This window comes from Moschus berezovskii, chromosome 12 (genome assembly GCF_049115385.1).
Source record: "Moschus berezovskii isolate FMDL1 chromosome 12, NW_MosBer_1.0, whole genome shotgun sequence".
Classification (NCBI taxonomy): Eukaryota; Metazoa; Chordata; class Mammalia; order Artiodactyla; family Moschidae; genus Moschus; species Moschus berezovskii.
In genome coordinates this window covers 26535290-26552390 of record NC_142471.1, presented here as the reverse complement: position 1 = coordinate 26552390, position 17101 = coordinate 26535290, and the positions used below count along the sequence as shown (strand labels likewise).

The 17101-nt window shown below is 51.6% G+C and overlaps 1 protein-coding gene across 1 annotated transcript; it reads right to left on the bottom strand.

Moving 5' to 3' along the window:
- Positions 1-12054: 12054 nt before the first annotated feature.
- Positions 12055-15019, bottom strand: FAM241B (family with sequence similarity 241 member B). Its single transcript, XM_055424256.2, has 3 exons — positions 14864-15019; positions 13520-13649; positions 12055-12855 (listed from the first exon to the last, which is right to left on the bottom strand). Exons 2-3 carry the CDS (start codon positions 13610-13612, stop codon positions 12586-12588), a joined length of 363 nt encoding a protein of 120 aa, XP_055280231.1. The 5' UTR covers positions 13613-13649; positions 14864-15019; the 3' UTR covers positions 12055-12585.
- Between the last annotated feature and the right edge of the window lie 2082 nt (positions 15020-17101).

Genomic DNA, 17101 nt, shown 5'->3' with positions numbered 1-17101 from the left:
CAGTGGGGAAAAGACAATTTGGGCTGGCAGGATTTCTGGAAAGAAGGAAGGAGATGGAGCTAAGAAAAACAGTCTCACAAATCACTCTTCAATGAGGTGAGTCTCCACGGCAACCCGGCCAGGGCTGAGAACCACAGAGGCAAGAGATGCACTGTTGCCATGGAAACCACATCCTAGAAACCCACTGGTATTGGTCCCTGTTTGCCTTTGCAGATGAGGTGCTGGGGGCAGGGACTAGACCTCCAGGGTCCCTCAGAGAAACAGGATGGAGGAGAGAGGAAGAAAAGAGGGGAGAGAGACAAGGGGCAGGAGAAAGAGGCAACAGGGGAGAGGGGATGGCGAGAAGGAGAGAGGAAGACGGAAGGAAGGAGAGAGGAGGGGACGGAGCAGATGGCCCCTCAGGGATCCTGGGCTCTCGGGGCTTTGCCCAACAGCTAAGGAAGTACTCTGTGCACTCAGTATGGGCATGTGTGAGGGAGCTGAGTGAGGGAAGGGGGCCTGAGCTGGAGCCCAGGCTAAGCCTCATGCCAGCTGGAGCCAAGGCAACTGCTTATCCTCCTTGCTTTTACCCCATCATTGTTCAAAATGAGTAAATGGAGCACGCCCTGCGGGTACCTGCTCACTGACCACAGAGCAACTCCCCCGAAGGGTCTGGAACCTTCGGGGCCTCTGGGCCCTCTGCCCCAGGGTGCCCAAGCACAGGGGCTCCAGAAGGAAGGTGACTGGAAGTGGGCCCAAAGCCGGCCTCTTGCTCTAATTACTCCCAGACACGGTCTGCGGTTCCGTTTCTGGGAGTTAAGTGGCCACTGTGTGCCTAGCGCCACCTGCTGGTGACCACTGGAAGCAAGCCAGCCGAGCCTAGAACTGGCTGATCCTACTGTGACCTCCACCACTTCGCCTTAGCACCCTCTTCAAGCTAGGTGTCAAACTGGTACCCTCCTTCAAGTCCCTCAGACAGCCTGTGGACATCATGAACTCTTCAGTCAAATGAGCCATCGTTGCTTTGAGTGTCTGGTCTTGTCAAGTCAGTTCCCTCACTGGGCTTCCACATCCCATCTGTGCAATGAAGGTCTGTCTAGAAGGGCTCTTTATGGCTTGGATAGTCTGATTCCTGAACTCAAGCCAGAATCTAGCTCCTATCTGGAGGATTTCTTTGAGACTTAAGGGAGATACCAGAACCCCAACCCAATGTACTGTTCCTTGGGCTTGGAGCTCTATAAACCCCACATGGTTCAAGGGTAGCCTGGCCCAGGAGGATCCCAGGGTTTCCCCATCACCCTCCCTTTACCAAGTGAGCCCCACTGAGAGGGAGACAAAGCTTAAGCACCGTCACACACATCATGTACTACCAGACATGCCCCAGACCCCCGCAAACCCACCTGCTCCTCCTCTGTAGTCTGGAAAATCTCCTAGGTCCACAAAGGCTCCTAGAAGTCTGTCAGAGGGGAAGGGAAGCTGGGGAACCAACATTCTCCTAATCAATGTGGGTGCCCACCACCTCTGAACAAAGAAGTTTCCTTCATTTTCTGTAGGAGAGATGCCACTTTGGGACACAGTGCTTCCTGATCATCTGCGGCTGCATCTATGCCTGCTGAACTGTCTGCTGGCAACTGAGAGAGCCAGGGCCATAGTGGGGGAGTTCTGGAGGTGCTGGTGGGCACCTTGCTAGCCCAGAAATGCAGGAAGTAAGTGAAGAGAGGCTTTGGGTCAGGAGAGCCAAGTTCAAATCACAGCTTGCCCTCTGAGTAGTTCCATGATCTGTTGCCATTTTCCCATAGCCAACTGGAGGTAATAGCAGGGTCTACCTCCCAGGCTTTTGGTGAAGATTAAATGAGATAATGCGGGTGAAGCCCTTAGCACAAGGCCTGATCCACAGCAGCACTCATCATTACAGACTTAACTCAGAAGGCTCTGGACTTGGACCAGGTCAATTCTGATTCATTATAATATCAACAATATGTATAAAGTGTTTCTCCTGTTAATAACTATTCGTGGAGCACCTATTACATGCCAGGCACTGTGCTGGGCAACAGGGTTAGAGCAACAGAGAAGACAGGCGTGATGCCCGACTCCAGGGAGTTCCTAGTCTGATGAGAGGCAAGGGAAAGTGGAGGACAGGCCTCAGACAAATAGTGACACGAAAAACAAATTACTCTCCATTCTGAAAGGGAAGCAAAAGTGACAAGGGCGCATGGGACTAGAAAGCTGACCTGATCTGAGTGGCCAGGGAGGATTGATCTTTCCTCTCCCACTTTCAGGCTGACTGGAATAAGAACACGACGGCTGGAGCTGAGCAGTCATCTTGGACCACACGGCAGGGCTGCTGGATATGATCAAACTGCGTGCTTGACAGCTTCATGAAGGTGCCCAACACCTTTCTGTTTTGTCTACTTCTGACTTTTTTTTTTTCATTTTCCTGAGGGAACATTATTTTAATCTTCTTTAAGAACAGTATTGTTTTAGATCTTATCTGTCCTCGTCCTCAGAAAGTTCTGAACCACTGGACCGGGGTCAGTAATGAACATGCTGCCTCCTCTCTAGACTGTAAGAATATTGGGGGCAGAGGGGGTGTCCAGCCCAGGGTTTCCTCATAAGAAGGAGTTTGCAGAGTTAGTTTCATTGAGTGGGAAGGAGTTGACAAGAGACAGAAAAAGAAAATCACTGAACAGATAAATTAAGGTGGATGTAAACCTGGGGCTAGAAGCCCAAAGCATTTCAAGTGATGCCTGAAGACAGCCCTAAAGGAGGGACAGGGAAACTCTGCAGCCAAGGGCAGAATCCAGCAGAACAAGAGCTGAGGGAACTGAACCCAGGGACAGGACTGATCCCCAGAACAAAATACTTTGGGAGTATTAAAGAGTTCCTCAGAGATGGCTTCAACTTGACCCTGACTTTGAATGTAATGTTTGGGGAAGACTAGGACTTGGGCAGCAAAGAGACCTGGTTTTAAATCCTGTCGTGCTGCTTACTAGCTGGGTGAATTTAGATAACTTGCATGACCTCTCTGAGCATTTGTTTACTCATAAAAGAAGTAAAAATAGATGGAATAATATATATGCACTCCCCCCACACTGCCTAGTATATTGTGGTTGTTGTTGTTTAGTCTCTTAGTTAAGTCTGACTCTTTTGCGACACCACGGACTATAGCCCGCCAGGCTCCTCTGTCCATGGGATTTCTCAGGCAAGAATACTGGAGTATCAGCATTCAAATGAAACTGGGCTGAGTGAAGACAGGTGAGTGTGGAGGTACTGGTGGGTGCTACGTTGGATGGGGCTGCACTAGACACAGCCCCCCAAACCTAGAGAGAGCCCACCTCGGTGACGACAGCAAGCCTGGCCTATCACCCCATGAGACTTCTTAGTCCACTTTCTGCCTGGAGGCTCCAGTACCAGGGGCTCTGGATCAAGACAGGCCCCAAGGCCCTTGTTGACAGAGTCTCTTCTTGGGTGGCCTCAGTCACCCTGCACCCTCCCCTCCTATCCCCTGGGGCTCCCAGCCCAGGTCTGCTACCTCCCAACTGTGCAACCAGGTGTGAGTTGCTTTAAGTTCTCCAAGCCCCAGAGTCACCATCTGTGAAAAGGGAGAGACATCTTTTTTTTCTTTGTGGGAGGATGAAATGGGACAAGGCTCCTACACCAGGATGCTGCTGCTGCTGCTAAGTCACTTCAGTCGTGTCCAACTCTGTGTGACCCCATAGACGGAAGCCCACCAGGCTCCTCCGTCCCTGGGATTCTCCAGGCAAGAACACTGGAGTGGGTTGCCATTTCCTTCTCCAATGTGTGAAAGTGAAAAGTGAAAGTGAAGTCACTCAGTCGTGTCCGACCCTTAGCGACCCCACGGACTGCAGCCCACCAGGCTCCTCCATCCATGGGATTTTCTAGGCAAGAGTACTGGAGTGGCTTGCCATTGCCTTCTCCGCCTACACCAGGATGAGACCGTAGTAAATTCATTCTAATGAAATTGCTTACACTCTCTGCCAGAAACCTGAGTTCTGCTAGTACTGAAATGCAAGGCAATCGTAAACCTGGTCTGGTTGAGCCCAGCACTCACCTGGGGCAGGAAGAGAATGATTTGATGGCGGGATGGCAGTCATGCTCCTGCACAAATATTCCACCAGGTGGCGCCATGGTATAACATTCACAGCCCTTCAGGCCAACAAGCCAAGATGCCTGGGGTCTCCAGGGTCTACCCTGCCCAAGAGGAACAGGACTTCATTAGCCAAGTCAGAGCTAAAGAAAGTCTGAAGCTGTATCATTCTTCATAGCTTCCTTCCATCTCCTTCATCTAGATCCTCATCAAAAGTGTGGTGGGAAGACAGTGGGGGGAACAGGGACAGTGACAATGGCAATGCCAAGCTGTGACAGCTGCAAAGTTCATTAAGCATCTTCTAGGGAAAAGGCTCTGCGGCAGGTACTGTCGAGTTTTAGAGCGGAGAGGGGCCTTCGAGGAAACCCACCCGTGCCACTTCATTTATCCAGAATGGAAGGAGGCCAGGGGAGGGTAACACCTGTCTGTCAGAGGGGATAGGGCCAGTCAGGCTCACCTTGGGGTTCAGCATGACTCACGATGATGGGTTTCAGGTGACGCCTCCACAGGTGAGGACCAAGCCAGGGGAAGACAGGAAAGTCAGTCCATCCAGCCGCAGAGGGGACTGAGGAGGCCAGCTGGGTGTGACTTCCCAGGCTATTCCCGCCTCACTCTCTCCTGGCGCACAGAACACCCTCCCTAAGTGTCTGCTGAATGGACTGCCCTCCTGGGACAAAAATTAAACCATCCAGGAACTTCTTCCTCCAACCCCAAAGAAGGGGGCCATTTCTGTCAGGGCCCCTATATTTCAGAGAAGCAGCCCCATGGAGTGGTTCAAGGTCAGAGCTGCAAGGCCCTTGGCGGTCAACTGGGTCAACCCTCTGTGGTACAGGTGACTCTGATGAGGGCAAAAAAGAGTCAACAACTCACTCCAATATCAAAGCTCAACAAAATGAAGCAGCTTTCCATGCACTAATATGGAGCGTGTCCAGGATATACTATTAAATTAAAAAGTAAGAGAAGAAAACAGATTTAATTTCCCATTATTTATATTTAAAAAGAAGACAAAATTACTATATTTGTGTTTGCACATATTTGCATAAATGAGTTCTGGAAGGATTTAAAAGATTCTAAGAGCAGTAGTTAGAGGGTGAAGGGGGGAATGGATGGATGGATGAGGAAGGGGAAGGAGGGACTTTGCCCGTATGCATCTGTACATTGCTTGGTCTTTGAACCATGCAAACGAATTGCTTTTCAAAGACTAAATTTTAAAAATATTCTTATGGCTGATTCTTGTTGTTGTATGGCAGAAACCAACAAAAAACGTAAAGCAATTATCCTCCAATTTAAAAACACTTTTAAATAGCTTGCCCAAGATCATACAATGTTTCCCACAGTTGTAGGATGCTTTCACATGGCAGGGTGTGAAATGATTTGTGGTTCACAAGATAATGGTAAGTAATTCACAAACACAGCATTGAGTCCTTCCGTGAGAAAGCCATTCCCTCTTCATTTCTCTTCAGTCTCCTGAATCCATCAAGGGGAGCATCTCAGTGAGATGCCAGTGGGTCTTTAACACCTCTCCAAATCCTCATAAACCACCTTTTTAACAAAGAAAGCAGGTATCAGACTTAGAGCCTTGGCCGACAGCAGTGGCTACTAGCTAAATGGTGAAAATGAAATCATGTCATTTTCTCTACATTGAATTTACTTGTACTAAGCTCAACATTCAGAAAACAAAGATCATGGCATCTGGTCCCATCACTTCATGGGAAATAGATGGGGAAACAGTAGAAACAGTGTCAGACTTTATTTTTTTGGGCTCCAAAATCACTGCGGATGCTGATTGCAGCCATGAAATTAAAAGACTCTTACTCCTTGGAAGGAAAGTTATGACCAATCTAGATAGTATATTAAAAAGCAGAGACATTACTTTGCCAACCAAGGTCTGTCTAGTCAAGGCTATGGTTTTTCCAGTGGTCATGTATGGGTGTGAGAGTTGCACTGTGAAGAAAGCTGATCGCCGAAGAATTGATGCTTTTGAACTGTGGTGCTGGAGAAGACTCTTGAGAGTCCCTTGGACTGCAAGGAGATCCAACCAGTCCATTCTAAAGGAGATCAGTCATGGGTGTTCATTGGAAGGACTGATGCTAAAGCTGAAACTCCAATACTTTCGCCACCTCATGCGACGAGTTGACTCAATGGAAAAGACTCTGATGCTGGGAGGGATTGGGGGTGGGAGGAGACGGGGACGACAGAGAATGAGATGGCTGGATGGCATCACCAACTTGATGGACATGAGTTTGAGTGAGCTCCGGGAGTTGGTGATGGACAGGGAGGCCTGGCGTGGTGTGATTCATGGGGTCGCGGAGAGTCGGACACGACTGAGCGACTGAACTGAACTGAATATTTATGAGGAATGGCAAGGAACGTTTGCCTTCAATTTGCAATAGTAATATGAGTCTTCCTTTTCAAAATACTTTTAAGTAAAATTTGTGTAGCTCTAAAGAAAATTATTATATAAACCCTAATACCACTGCTGTGTGAACATGGTATTATCAAGTGCTAGCCTTGTGCCAAAAACTGCTAAGTATTTCCCATGAATTTGTGTACTGATCCTCCCGCCAGTGGGAGGTGCAGATGAGGACACAGAGAGGCAGGGAGAATGTGGACCTTGCCCAAGGTCACTGGTTGACTGGACGTGGCGCTGGGAATTTGGCCTCCAGCCCCCCAAAGGGCCCAGCATCGGAGGGACTAAAGCAAGCAGCCCAAGGAGGCGGAAGCCTGAAGCCTTGCTTCCCCCGTGGTGGCCCTGTGCTAGACAGGCTGCAGGCTTCTCTCTCCATCTAGCTTTGGGGGCACAGCCCTCTGCCCCCCTCACTCTTGCCTGTCTGGTCCTTCAGGGACCCTACATGAGATAATTGGATTTCTCTCCTTGTCGGTTTGCAGTGAAAACGTCATATGTTCAGGAAATCAGGGAAGAGGGCTGCACCCATCCAGGGGCTGCGGCCCAGAGCTGGGAAGCTCTAGAGGTCCCCCAGCCAGGCAGCTCAGCTAGAATCCTTCCACCCACCCTGTGCCCTCCGTCCTCACAGAACTGATCTGATGGTCACACGGGTGCCAGCAGGTGGTGAGGCCTGTGACCACCCTGTCTCTCTCCTCTCTCTGGACCACAGGCACCTCAGCCCAGTCAGGGGCTGAACTTACCCACAACCCTCCATCAGAATCACCTGGGGGGCTTTGTTAGAGTCAGGTTCTGGGCCACACTCCTCAGCGCATCTGAGAGTCTATGGTGAGGCCTGGGGATCTGCGTCTGAAACAAGTCTGTAGGTGATGCTAACATATATCCCGAAGGTGAACAGAGGCGTGGTCAAGCCTGGGCTTGGCCTCAGTCTGAATCCTAGTTCTACCCACTACTCGCTTAGGGCTGAAGGGGTGGGGGATCCTCGGGTATGCTCTCCAGTGTGCTCAGCCCTGGTGGCTCAGACAGCAAAGAATCAGCCTGCAATGCAGGAGACCTGGGTTTGATCCCTGGGTCGGGAAGACTCCCGGAGAAGGAAATGGTGACCCGCTCCAGTATTCTTGCCTGGAGAATCCCACGGACAGAGGAGCCTGGTGGGCTACAGTCCAGGGGGTCGCACAGAGTCGGGCAGGACTGAAGTGACTCACACACACACACAGAGTGTTCAGCAGTGAACTAAGGATGACACTGATAGAGCCAATAAAGTTCTGGTGACAAATGACACCGAGCGCTCAGCACAGTGTCAGGCACACAGCACACTCGCAAATCTCTCCTGTCCTGACATGTAACAAGGCCTCAGCTTAAGGAGCGAGAGAAGCAGCTGCATCTCTTCTCCAGCAGAAGAAGTGGGGCAGCTGGTGACACTAGTCATGAAAGCCCAGCACTACCCCCAGCCGGGGGCTCTGGGTGCCTGGACATGGTGACTGCTCTGGCTGAGCCCACTGCACTGGATCAAGGGGCAGCATCTGAGGAGGTGCAGGAGTTGGAGCATTCTCACCCCATGCCCTCTGTCCATCTCCCTCACCCACTGCACCAAGCATGATCCCCAAATCATTACCCCTCATTGGAGATGAGCAACAAGGATCTAGAGGCTAAGTGAGCCGTCCAAGGTCACAGACCCACAAAGCAGAGTAGAGTCTGCAAACAAACAGGCTTCCTCCAGGGCCCACCATTCCAGGGTGCGGGGCCTTCTCTGCCCTCATGGCAGGGCATCCCTGGGCAGAGGCTCTAACCACCACAGCAGGGCTTCTCCCTTACCTCAGAGAGCTGGAGTCCTTGGTTAGAAAGCCTGGCTCCCTGCCTCTGCTAAGTGGCCCAAGGACAGTCCCAGAGCTGGCAACACTGTTTAGCTCTGTCTCAGGCTTGGTGTTTCTTCTGGGGAGACGGAGCTGTCCTTGCAGGCTAGCTGGTGGGTGGGGACGGGTAGTGTGTGTAGAGCAAAGGACTTGGAACTTGTGGAAGGAAGGGCCCAAGAGGCCGCTGGTGCTGGGAGATGGGGCAGCAACAGATGGTGGGGCCAGGAGCTCCTCACCAGGTGGCCCCAACTAGAGGGTTGAAAAAGCCCCATGGGGGGACAGTGGTTGTTTCCAGCTACACAGAGGCAGCAGAGGGAACCCAGCTGTGGCTTCCGAGGCAGTCAGGCCACAAATCCAACCTGACATGGAAACACAGGGCTCGGAGGATTAGCCCTAGGGATTAGTAGAAACCTCCACTGAAATCTGCCCTCAAGGTGGCCCAGTCTGGGGGGGTCCCATCATGTAGCAGGCAGGGTGGTGGGTCGGGGAACAGAGGAGGCGGGGCCCACCCTGTTCAGCAGACCTCCAGCTAGGATGCCCAGGAGGCCAAGGCAGCCCTCAGCCTCACTCGGGCGCATTGCGGTCTGCTTCTGGCCACCTCCACCTGTGCAGAACACGCCTGCAGCACGATTTCTTGGTGGCGAGGGTTTACCAAAGGACCTCATACAGGAGGCAGAGATGGCTTGTATTACTAGCAGCTCCAAAGGCTGCACAACCCCAGGAGGCACCGTCTCTCAGCACACGGCCTCTACGAGGCAGATTTTCAGAACCTGGACCTTGAGAAATGAGGCAGGACATTGGTTAGCAATCCACCTGGAGCCCAAGGGCCACAGGGAAGGTGGGTTAAGGAAAGGATGGTCAAGAGGGGCCCCTGGGACCCTGGCCCACTGCAACCACAGCAGCTCTACTGGGTCTGTGTCTTGAGTGTTGAGCTCAAGCAGCAAACAGCGCTTCTCACTTGAACAACTCACTTTTTTCAAATCCCCTATTCTTCCCTTAAGCTGGCTAACAAGTCCATGGGGAATGGATGGGGGGGCGGAGTGGGGGCGTGCCACTGCCTCAGGGGCTGATGCCCGGGGCTCCTCCCAAGCCCCAACCTAGCACTTGCTCCCATCTGCCTCCTTCTAGTTGGGAGCAGGGAGGAGGGCCCTGCCTTCTTTTTTTTTTTAATTTATTTTATTGGAGGCAAATTACCTTACATTAATATATTGGTTGGTTTTGCCATACATTGACATGAATCCGCCCCGGGTGTACATGTGTTCCCTTTCTTGAACCCCCCTCCCACCTCCCTCTTCCCCATATCCTCCCTCCAGGTCAACCCCGTGCACCAGCCCCAAGCATCCTGTATCATGCGTCGAACCTGGACTGGTGATTCATTTCACATATGATAATATACATGCTACAATGCCATTCTCCCAAATCATCCCACCTTCACCCTCTCCCACAGAGTCCCAAAGACTGTTCTATATACCTATGTCTCTTTTGCAGTCTCGTATACAGGGTTAACGTTACCATCTTTCTAAATTCCATATATATGCGTTAGTATACTGTATTGATGTTTTTCTTTCTGGCTTACTTCACTCTGTATAATAGGCTCCAATTTCATCCACCTCATTAGAACTGATTCAAATGCATTCTTTTTAATGGCTGAGTAATACTCCATTGTGTATATGTACCAAAGCTTTCTTATCCATTCATCTGCAGATGGACATCTAGGTTGCTTCCATGTCCTGGCTATTATAAACAGTGCTGCAATGAACATTGGAGTACATGTGTCTCTTTCAATCCTGGTTTCCTCGGTGTGTATGCCCAGGAGTGCGATTGCTGGATCATATGGCAGTTCTATTTCCAGTTTTTTGAGGAATCTCCACACTGTTCTCCATAGTGGCTGTACTAGTTTGCATTCCCACCAACAGTGTAAGAGGGTTCCCTTTTCTCCACACCCTCTCCAGCATTTATTGCATGTAGACTTTTGGATAGCAGCCATTCTGACTAGTGTGAAATGGTATCTCATTGTGGTTTTGATTTGCATTTCTCTGATTATGAGGGAGGGATGTTGAGCATTTTTTCATGTGTTTGTTAGCCATCTTTATGTCTTCTTTGGAGAAATGTCTGTTTAGTTCTTTGGCCCATTTTTTGATTGGGTCGTTTGTTTTTCTGGAATTGAGCTGCAGGAACTGCTTGTATATTTTGGAGATTAATCCTTTATCAGTGGCTTCATTTGCCATTATTTTCTCCCATTCTGAAGGCTGTCTTTTCACCTTGCGTAGAGTTTCCTTTGCTGTGCAGAAGCTTTTGATTTTAATTAGGTCCCATTTGTTTATTTTTGCTTTTATTTCCAATATTCTGGGAGGTGGGTCTTTCTCTAAAGCACTCTCAATTCTCCTCCAAGGCTGCAGGCTTTGGGAATGGAAACGGAATTACAGAAAAAGACACAGTTCTCAGTCCTCCTGAATTTATGGACTCAGATTCATAGCCCTTCAAGGAATTTTATACGTTGAAGGTTCACTTAAGATTTATTTCTTCAGAGAGCTCTACAAGGCAAGAAGGCAGGGAAAGCTCAGCCCCAGAGAGAAGCACTGACGGGGAGGCTCAGGAAAGGGGAAGCTGTAGGGGTTGTCCCTCCCCCAGGCTGCTGGGCTGGAGCCACTGGGGGTTGGGGGAGCAGGTGGGGGATGTGCCCCAGGAGGAGGTGCCCCAGGAGACAGCCGGGAGAGCAGCCAGGCCTGGGTACCCCCTCCCCTGCCCAGGCCCCACAGGAGCCACTGGGAGCTAGACTCCTTCCCAGTCTATGGAAATAAAGACACAGAAGACCTTGAGAAGAAAGTCCTGTTTGAACAGCATAAAGCTCCCCCTGGGAGTGTCTGTAACCCTCCAGGGCACAGGGTTGGGGGGAGAGGGTTCTGTCCCCCATAGCCCACACGCTCTCAGCAGGGACAGGAACCATCTCCACCTCTCCCCGAGTCTCCCCCACATATGCCCCATGAAGGTCTACCCTGGCCCGGGCTTTCAAGAAGCACCTCCCAAACCTGCCTTCCTCCCCCAAACCACCGGACCCAGAAGGAAGACCCTAAATGAAGGGTGACAAGTCTGGTCCCTGGGCGTGGGGGGCCCTCAAGTTCACCCAGCTTCTCTTTGACCTTTGATGATCAACCCACTGCAGGCCCAGAGCCCTCAGGCATCCAGTGCCACCCCGGCCCCCAGCAGGGCCTCCACACAGACCAGCCATAGCTCAAGGCCACTACTCACCAAAAGCAGGGCACCCTCACCCTACATGCTCCGAGTGGTCAGTGCCAAGACCTCTTCTTTCGGAGGAGAGTGTCCCAAGGTTAGAGGCTGTGAGAGCCTTGGGAGGCTGAGAGAGGTTAAGCAGCCTGTGGTCCGAGCCCCTGGGCCAGAGAGACCTGCACTCCAGCTGTCCTGACACAGCCCATAGCCTCACTGGCTGTTCTTGTCCGAGAACCTGCCCCACCCCACCCCCGACAAGGCCAACTAAGTGAGCCAGTTATCCAAGCATCAGTCAAGGGGCCCAACTCCAGGCTTTACCTGGCCTACTGCCCCTGCTCTCAGAGGCTGCCAGGAGAAGGTTAGAAACCACCCTCCAAGGTCAAATGCCCCCTCTGCCCATTTCACCAGCCCCGACCACTCCCAAACCACCTTCACCATGTCTTCCAGGTCTGCATGCAGCCGTACTACACACGTCTTTACGTGGACACACTTTTACTTAAATTTCTTTATTGAAAATGCCACCACAGTAAGTAGAATACCAGTACCACATGTCATAAATAAAAGGTAGCCAATAAAAATACACCACTAAAATGGAACAGAGCTATAAAAGTCTGGAAACTTTTCCCACTAAGCCCCAGGCCTGCTCCCTAGTAGCGGGGAAGCCAGCCCAAGTTCTGGGCATGAGAACACATTGGCACTGAGCAGAGACTTTCTTCTTGGCATAAGAGGATTGGAAGAGAATTGGAAAGAGAATCCCTCTCTTGCTGTGACTTTGTGCTTATTGTCTGACACTAGCTAAACGCGTCTCAAGGGAATGAAGTGGGGATCACCTGGTCCTTTGGGAATGTTGGACTAGAGGCTCCCTCTGCCTCTTGCTTAACACAATGTGCACACAGGCTCTCTGAGCACAGCCTCCAGGCACCGGTGTGGAGTTTCTCCCCACGCGCCTGCTCTCACACCAAGGCCCCGCAGCTCCCCCTCCCACACACCTGCCCCCCAGCAGCCCCTGGAGGTCACCGCTGACTCAGGTGGGACACCAAGTAGACGAGGCCCACCAGCAGGAGCCCGCGCACGCCAAGCATCATGAGCAGGAAGAGCAGCAGGATGGAGGTCACCGGCTCCACGGTGTGGGTGCCCAGATGCCACTGTGGGAAGCCCATGTTTACCAGCTGCCGGTTGAGGTCATTGAAGGGGGACTGAGCGGCACCCAGCCTGGCGCCTGCCTGCTGCTGGCGGGGGCTGGGAGCCCCCAGGGAGGCACCGTGGCCCCTACTGAGAAAGCTCTGCAAGGTGAAGACAGAGAGAGACGAATGAACCCAGAGAAAGCTTCCCTGGAGTTGACGCACTGGAGGCAGGAGGATGCCTGCCTCCCCTAAGACCACCTGGGGCCACACCCTCCCTTCTCAGCAATCCCCAAATGCTACCCATGCGGAGCCCAACCACTGAGTCACAAGCTCTCAGAGCACAGAAAATGCCAGTCTGTATTCCCTACATCACGTGACAGACAGGAGAGGAAGGAGGCAACGAGGCTGAGACTACAGGGCATGGCTTCTGGGGGACATTTTTAACCTCCTCCTTCCTTCTTTTCAACTCCTCATCGTGCGGCCATGGGCTCATCGTCTCCACTTATTTTCCAGCGTCTCTTTCATCCAACAGACTCTAAAAGATGCTGGCTTTGGTGGGGGTTGCTGACCAGATTAAGGAAGAGAGTTCTTGGGTTTGAAGTCTGGGAAGGCTGCCTGGAGGAAGGAGAGCTGGGGAGGCAGGGGGCTGGGAAATAAATCCACTGGGGTTTTCCCCAAGCCTTAAACCCCCAGGCTGCCCAGCCCTGCTCTCTATAAACAGTACAGAGAAGGTTAATCACCAGCAAGGGAGTCTCTGGGAGTGAAGAAGTAACTGGTACATTGGACAGGACACCAGTTGCTCTCAACAGGGCTGGGTGCCTACCTGTCGAGGAGTGCTACTGCGTGGCTGGGTAGTATTCCTCACGCGGGGGTCATCATCGGGCACAATTTCCCCATTGGCCAAGATCCGAACCATCCTTCCAGGCTGCACCTTTCCCCAGGCCTCAAAACACCTGAAAGAAAACATTCACCAGAGATGCTTGCTTTCAGTGGGAAAAACTGCAATTCTGGGTGCTCACGTTGGTGACCCAGACTGAGCAGGTGGTGTGTCTAGTTAATAAAAAGAAGAGAAACAGATACTAGTTGTTTGCCAGGGCCCTATCAAAAGGACTCTTGAAGGGACTTCCCTGCCTGCCCAGCGGAAGACTCCTCATTTCCAATGTAGGGGGCATGTGTAAGTTCCCACATGCTGCAGGGCAAAAAAAAAAAAAAATCCTTGGAGAAGGAAGTTTTATTATTAATCACCACTGCCTGCAACAAAGGAGATGACAACCCTTGGTCATCAGGTCCAGCCAGGCTCATCTCACTCACCCCTCCCAACAATCTGCTAGGGCTGCTACAGCTAGAGACCCAGAGGGCCTTACCTCACTCACCTAGGACCACCCATTCATGGGCTGCAGAGAAAGAGCATGAAACCAAGAACTCTGGCCCAAGGTCCCTCTCTGGTTACTAAGTATGGAGTTCAGTGTTTCCATTTCCCTTCCGTTAAACAATGGTCCAGTGTGCTGTTCCCCCGGGGAGATGCTAGGGACTCAGGCCTTCTGCCCGCAGGAGACAGGGCCCACTTCTGAGCTACTTTCCTGCAAAGGGCTTACCCTGGGCTGTCCCTCACCTATCAGGTAACATCAGGAGGGCGGGGCCAGCCTCCCGAAATACGGGATGGGGGATGCTGCTGCGGATCCGGGAGGGGAAGGGGGAAGGGAGAAAAGGGCTCCAAGGGAGTCTATGGCTGGAGGTGGGGGTCCCTCCACGCTTCTCCCCGAGTCTGGGTCAAGGCCATTATTTCTCAGAATATGAGCCACAGTTTTCGTCTAAATTTTCAAACGCACTCGTGACACCCACGCCAAAAGGGGTTAAGAGCCCTCGTTCCCTTGCCCAGGGCATGGACAGGCGGATCCCCTTTTTGAAGCCTGCTGGCCCTTGCAAACAGCCTAGAGGGCCCGAGGGTCCTCCGCAGTCCCTGCGCGCCCTGCCGTCCCGCCCCGCTGGGAGGGCCGAGGGTGCGCCGGGCCCGTCAGCCCCTGACGCCAAGGGAGGCGGGGGCGGGGAACGGGGCCGCAGGGCGCGCGGCCGGGGTGGGAGGGGCCGCTGCCCGGCCGCCGAGCCCGACTCCGGGACCAGGCCCAGCGGAAGGGAGGGGCGCACGCCCAGGGTCTCGGACACTCACCTGCGGGCGCGGCTCCCGGGCCTCGGTGGCGTCCACTCCCCGCGGCTCCCAGGCCGCCTCCTCCCGCCTGACCTCACAGGAAGCGCGCGCCGCAGCCGCACGGCCCGCAGGTGGCGCGGCAGCTCCCTCTGTAGGCCTCTGGGGGAACTGCAGCTTCCGGGACCCCGGCGGCGCAAGACGCGGGCGGGAGGAGGGAGACGCACACGGCAGAGGTGGAGCTGCAGGAGGACGGGTGCACCTCAGGGCTGGGAGACAGGGAGGCGAGTGCGGAGGAAGAAGGCAAAAAAGAGAAGGGAGGAGACGAGGAGGAGGGAAAACTAGGATGTGGGGGAGCCTCTGACCCGGGTGGCACAGGCTCAGCCCGCCGGTATGAGTTACTGACCCACCCCTGCCCTCAAGGAAGTCCAACCCACTGGAACTTCTGGAAGTGAAAGGCAAAGGAGAAAGTGAAGTGAAAGTCGCTTAGTCGTGTCCGACTCTTTGCGATCCCGTGGACTATACAGTCCTTGGACTTCTCCAGACCAAAATACTGGAAGGGGTAGCCTTTCCCTTTTCCAGGGGATCTTCCCAACGCAGGGATCGAACCCAGGTCTCCCGTATGACGGGCGGATTCTTGACCAGCTCAGCCACAAATGAAGCCCAAGAATATTGGAATGGGTAGCCTATCCCGTCCACAGCAGATCTTCCCAATCCCGGAATCAAACCGGGGTCTCTTGCATTGCAGGCGGATTCTTTACCAACTGAGCTATCAGGGAAACCCTGGCAAAGGAGAAAAGAGAAGATACATCTATCTGAATGCAGAGTTCCAAAGAATAGCAAAGAGAGATGAGAGATCAATGCAAAGAAACAGAGGAAAACAACAGAATGGGAAAGACTAGAGATCTCTTCAAGAAAATCAGAGATACCAAAGGAACATTTCATATAAAGATGGGCACCATAAAGGACCGAAATGGTAGGGACCTAACAAAAGCAGAAGATATTAAGAAGAGGTGGCAAGAGAAGCTAAACAAAAAAGATCGTCATGACCCAGATGACCAAGATGGTGTGATCACACACCTAGAGCCAGACATCCTGGAGTGTGGCGTCAGTAGGGACAAAGCTAGTGGAGGTGATGGAATTCCAGGTGAGCTATTTAAAATCCTAAAAGATGGTGCTGTTAAAGTCCTGTGCCCAATATGCCAGCAAATTTGGAAAACTCAGCAGTGGCCACAAGACTGGAAAAGGTCAGTTTTCATTCCAATCCCAAAGAAGGGCAATGCCAATGAATGTTCAAACTACCACACAATTGCACTCATCTCACATGCTAGCAAAGTAATGCTCAAAATTCTTCAACAGTACATGAACCGAGAACTTCCAGATGTTCAAGCTGGATTTAGAAAAGGCAGAGGAACCAGAGATCAAATTGCCGATATGCAATGGATCATAGCGAGTTCCAGAAAAAGCAAAAGAGTTCCAGAAAAACATATACTTCTGCTTCATTGACTATGCTAAACCCTTTGACTGTGGATCATAACAAACTGTGGAAAATTCATAGAGTGGCAATACCAGACCACCTTACCTGCCTCCTGAGAAATCTGTATGCAGGTCAAAAAGCAACAGTTAAAACTGGACATGGAACAATAGACTGGTTCAAAATTGGGAAAGGAGTATGACAAGGCTGTATATTGTCACTTTGCTTATTTAACTTATATGCAAATGGACTGGATGAAGCACAAGCTGGAGTCAAGATTGCTGGGAGAAATATCAATAAACTCAGATATGCAGATGACACCACCCTTATGGCAGAAAGCGAAGAGGAACTAAAGAGCCTCTTGATGAAGGTGAAAGAGGAGAGTGAAAACGCTGGCTTAAAACTCAACATTTAAAAAAACTAAGAACATGGCATCTGGTCCCATCAGTTCATGGCAAATAGATGGGTAAACAGTGACAGACTTTATTTTTTGGGGCTCCAAAATCACTGCAGATGGTGACTACAGCCATGAAATTAAAAGATGCTTGCTTCTTGGAAGAAAAACTACGACAAACCTGGATAGCATATTAAAAAGCAGAGACATCACTTTGCTGACAAAGGTTCATCTAGTCAAAGCTATGGTTTTTCCAGTAGTCATGTATATTCACTGAAAAATTGATGCTTTTGAACTCTGGTGTTGGAGAAGACTCTTGAGAGTCACTTGGACAGCAAGAAGGTCAAACCAGTCAATCCTAAAAGAAATCAACCCTGAATATTCATTGGAAGGA

Coding starts and splice junctions, on each gene's coding strand:
- FAM241B (XM_055424256.2), bottom strand. CDS start 13,612: ATGGTTCGGATCTTGGCCAATGGGGAAATTGTGCCCGATGATGACCCC. Junction 12,856..13,519: donor GCAGTAGCACTCCTCGACAG/GTAGGCACCCAG, acceptor TTCACCTTGCAG/AGCTTTCTCAGTAGGGGCCA.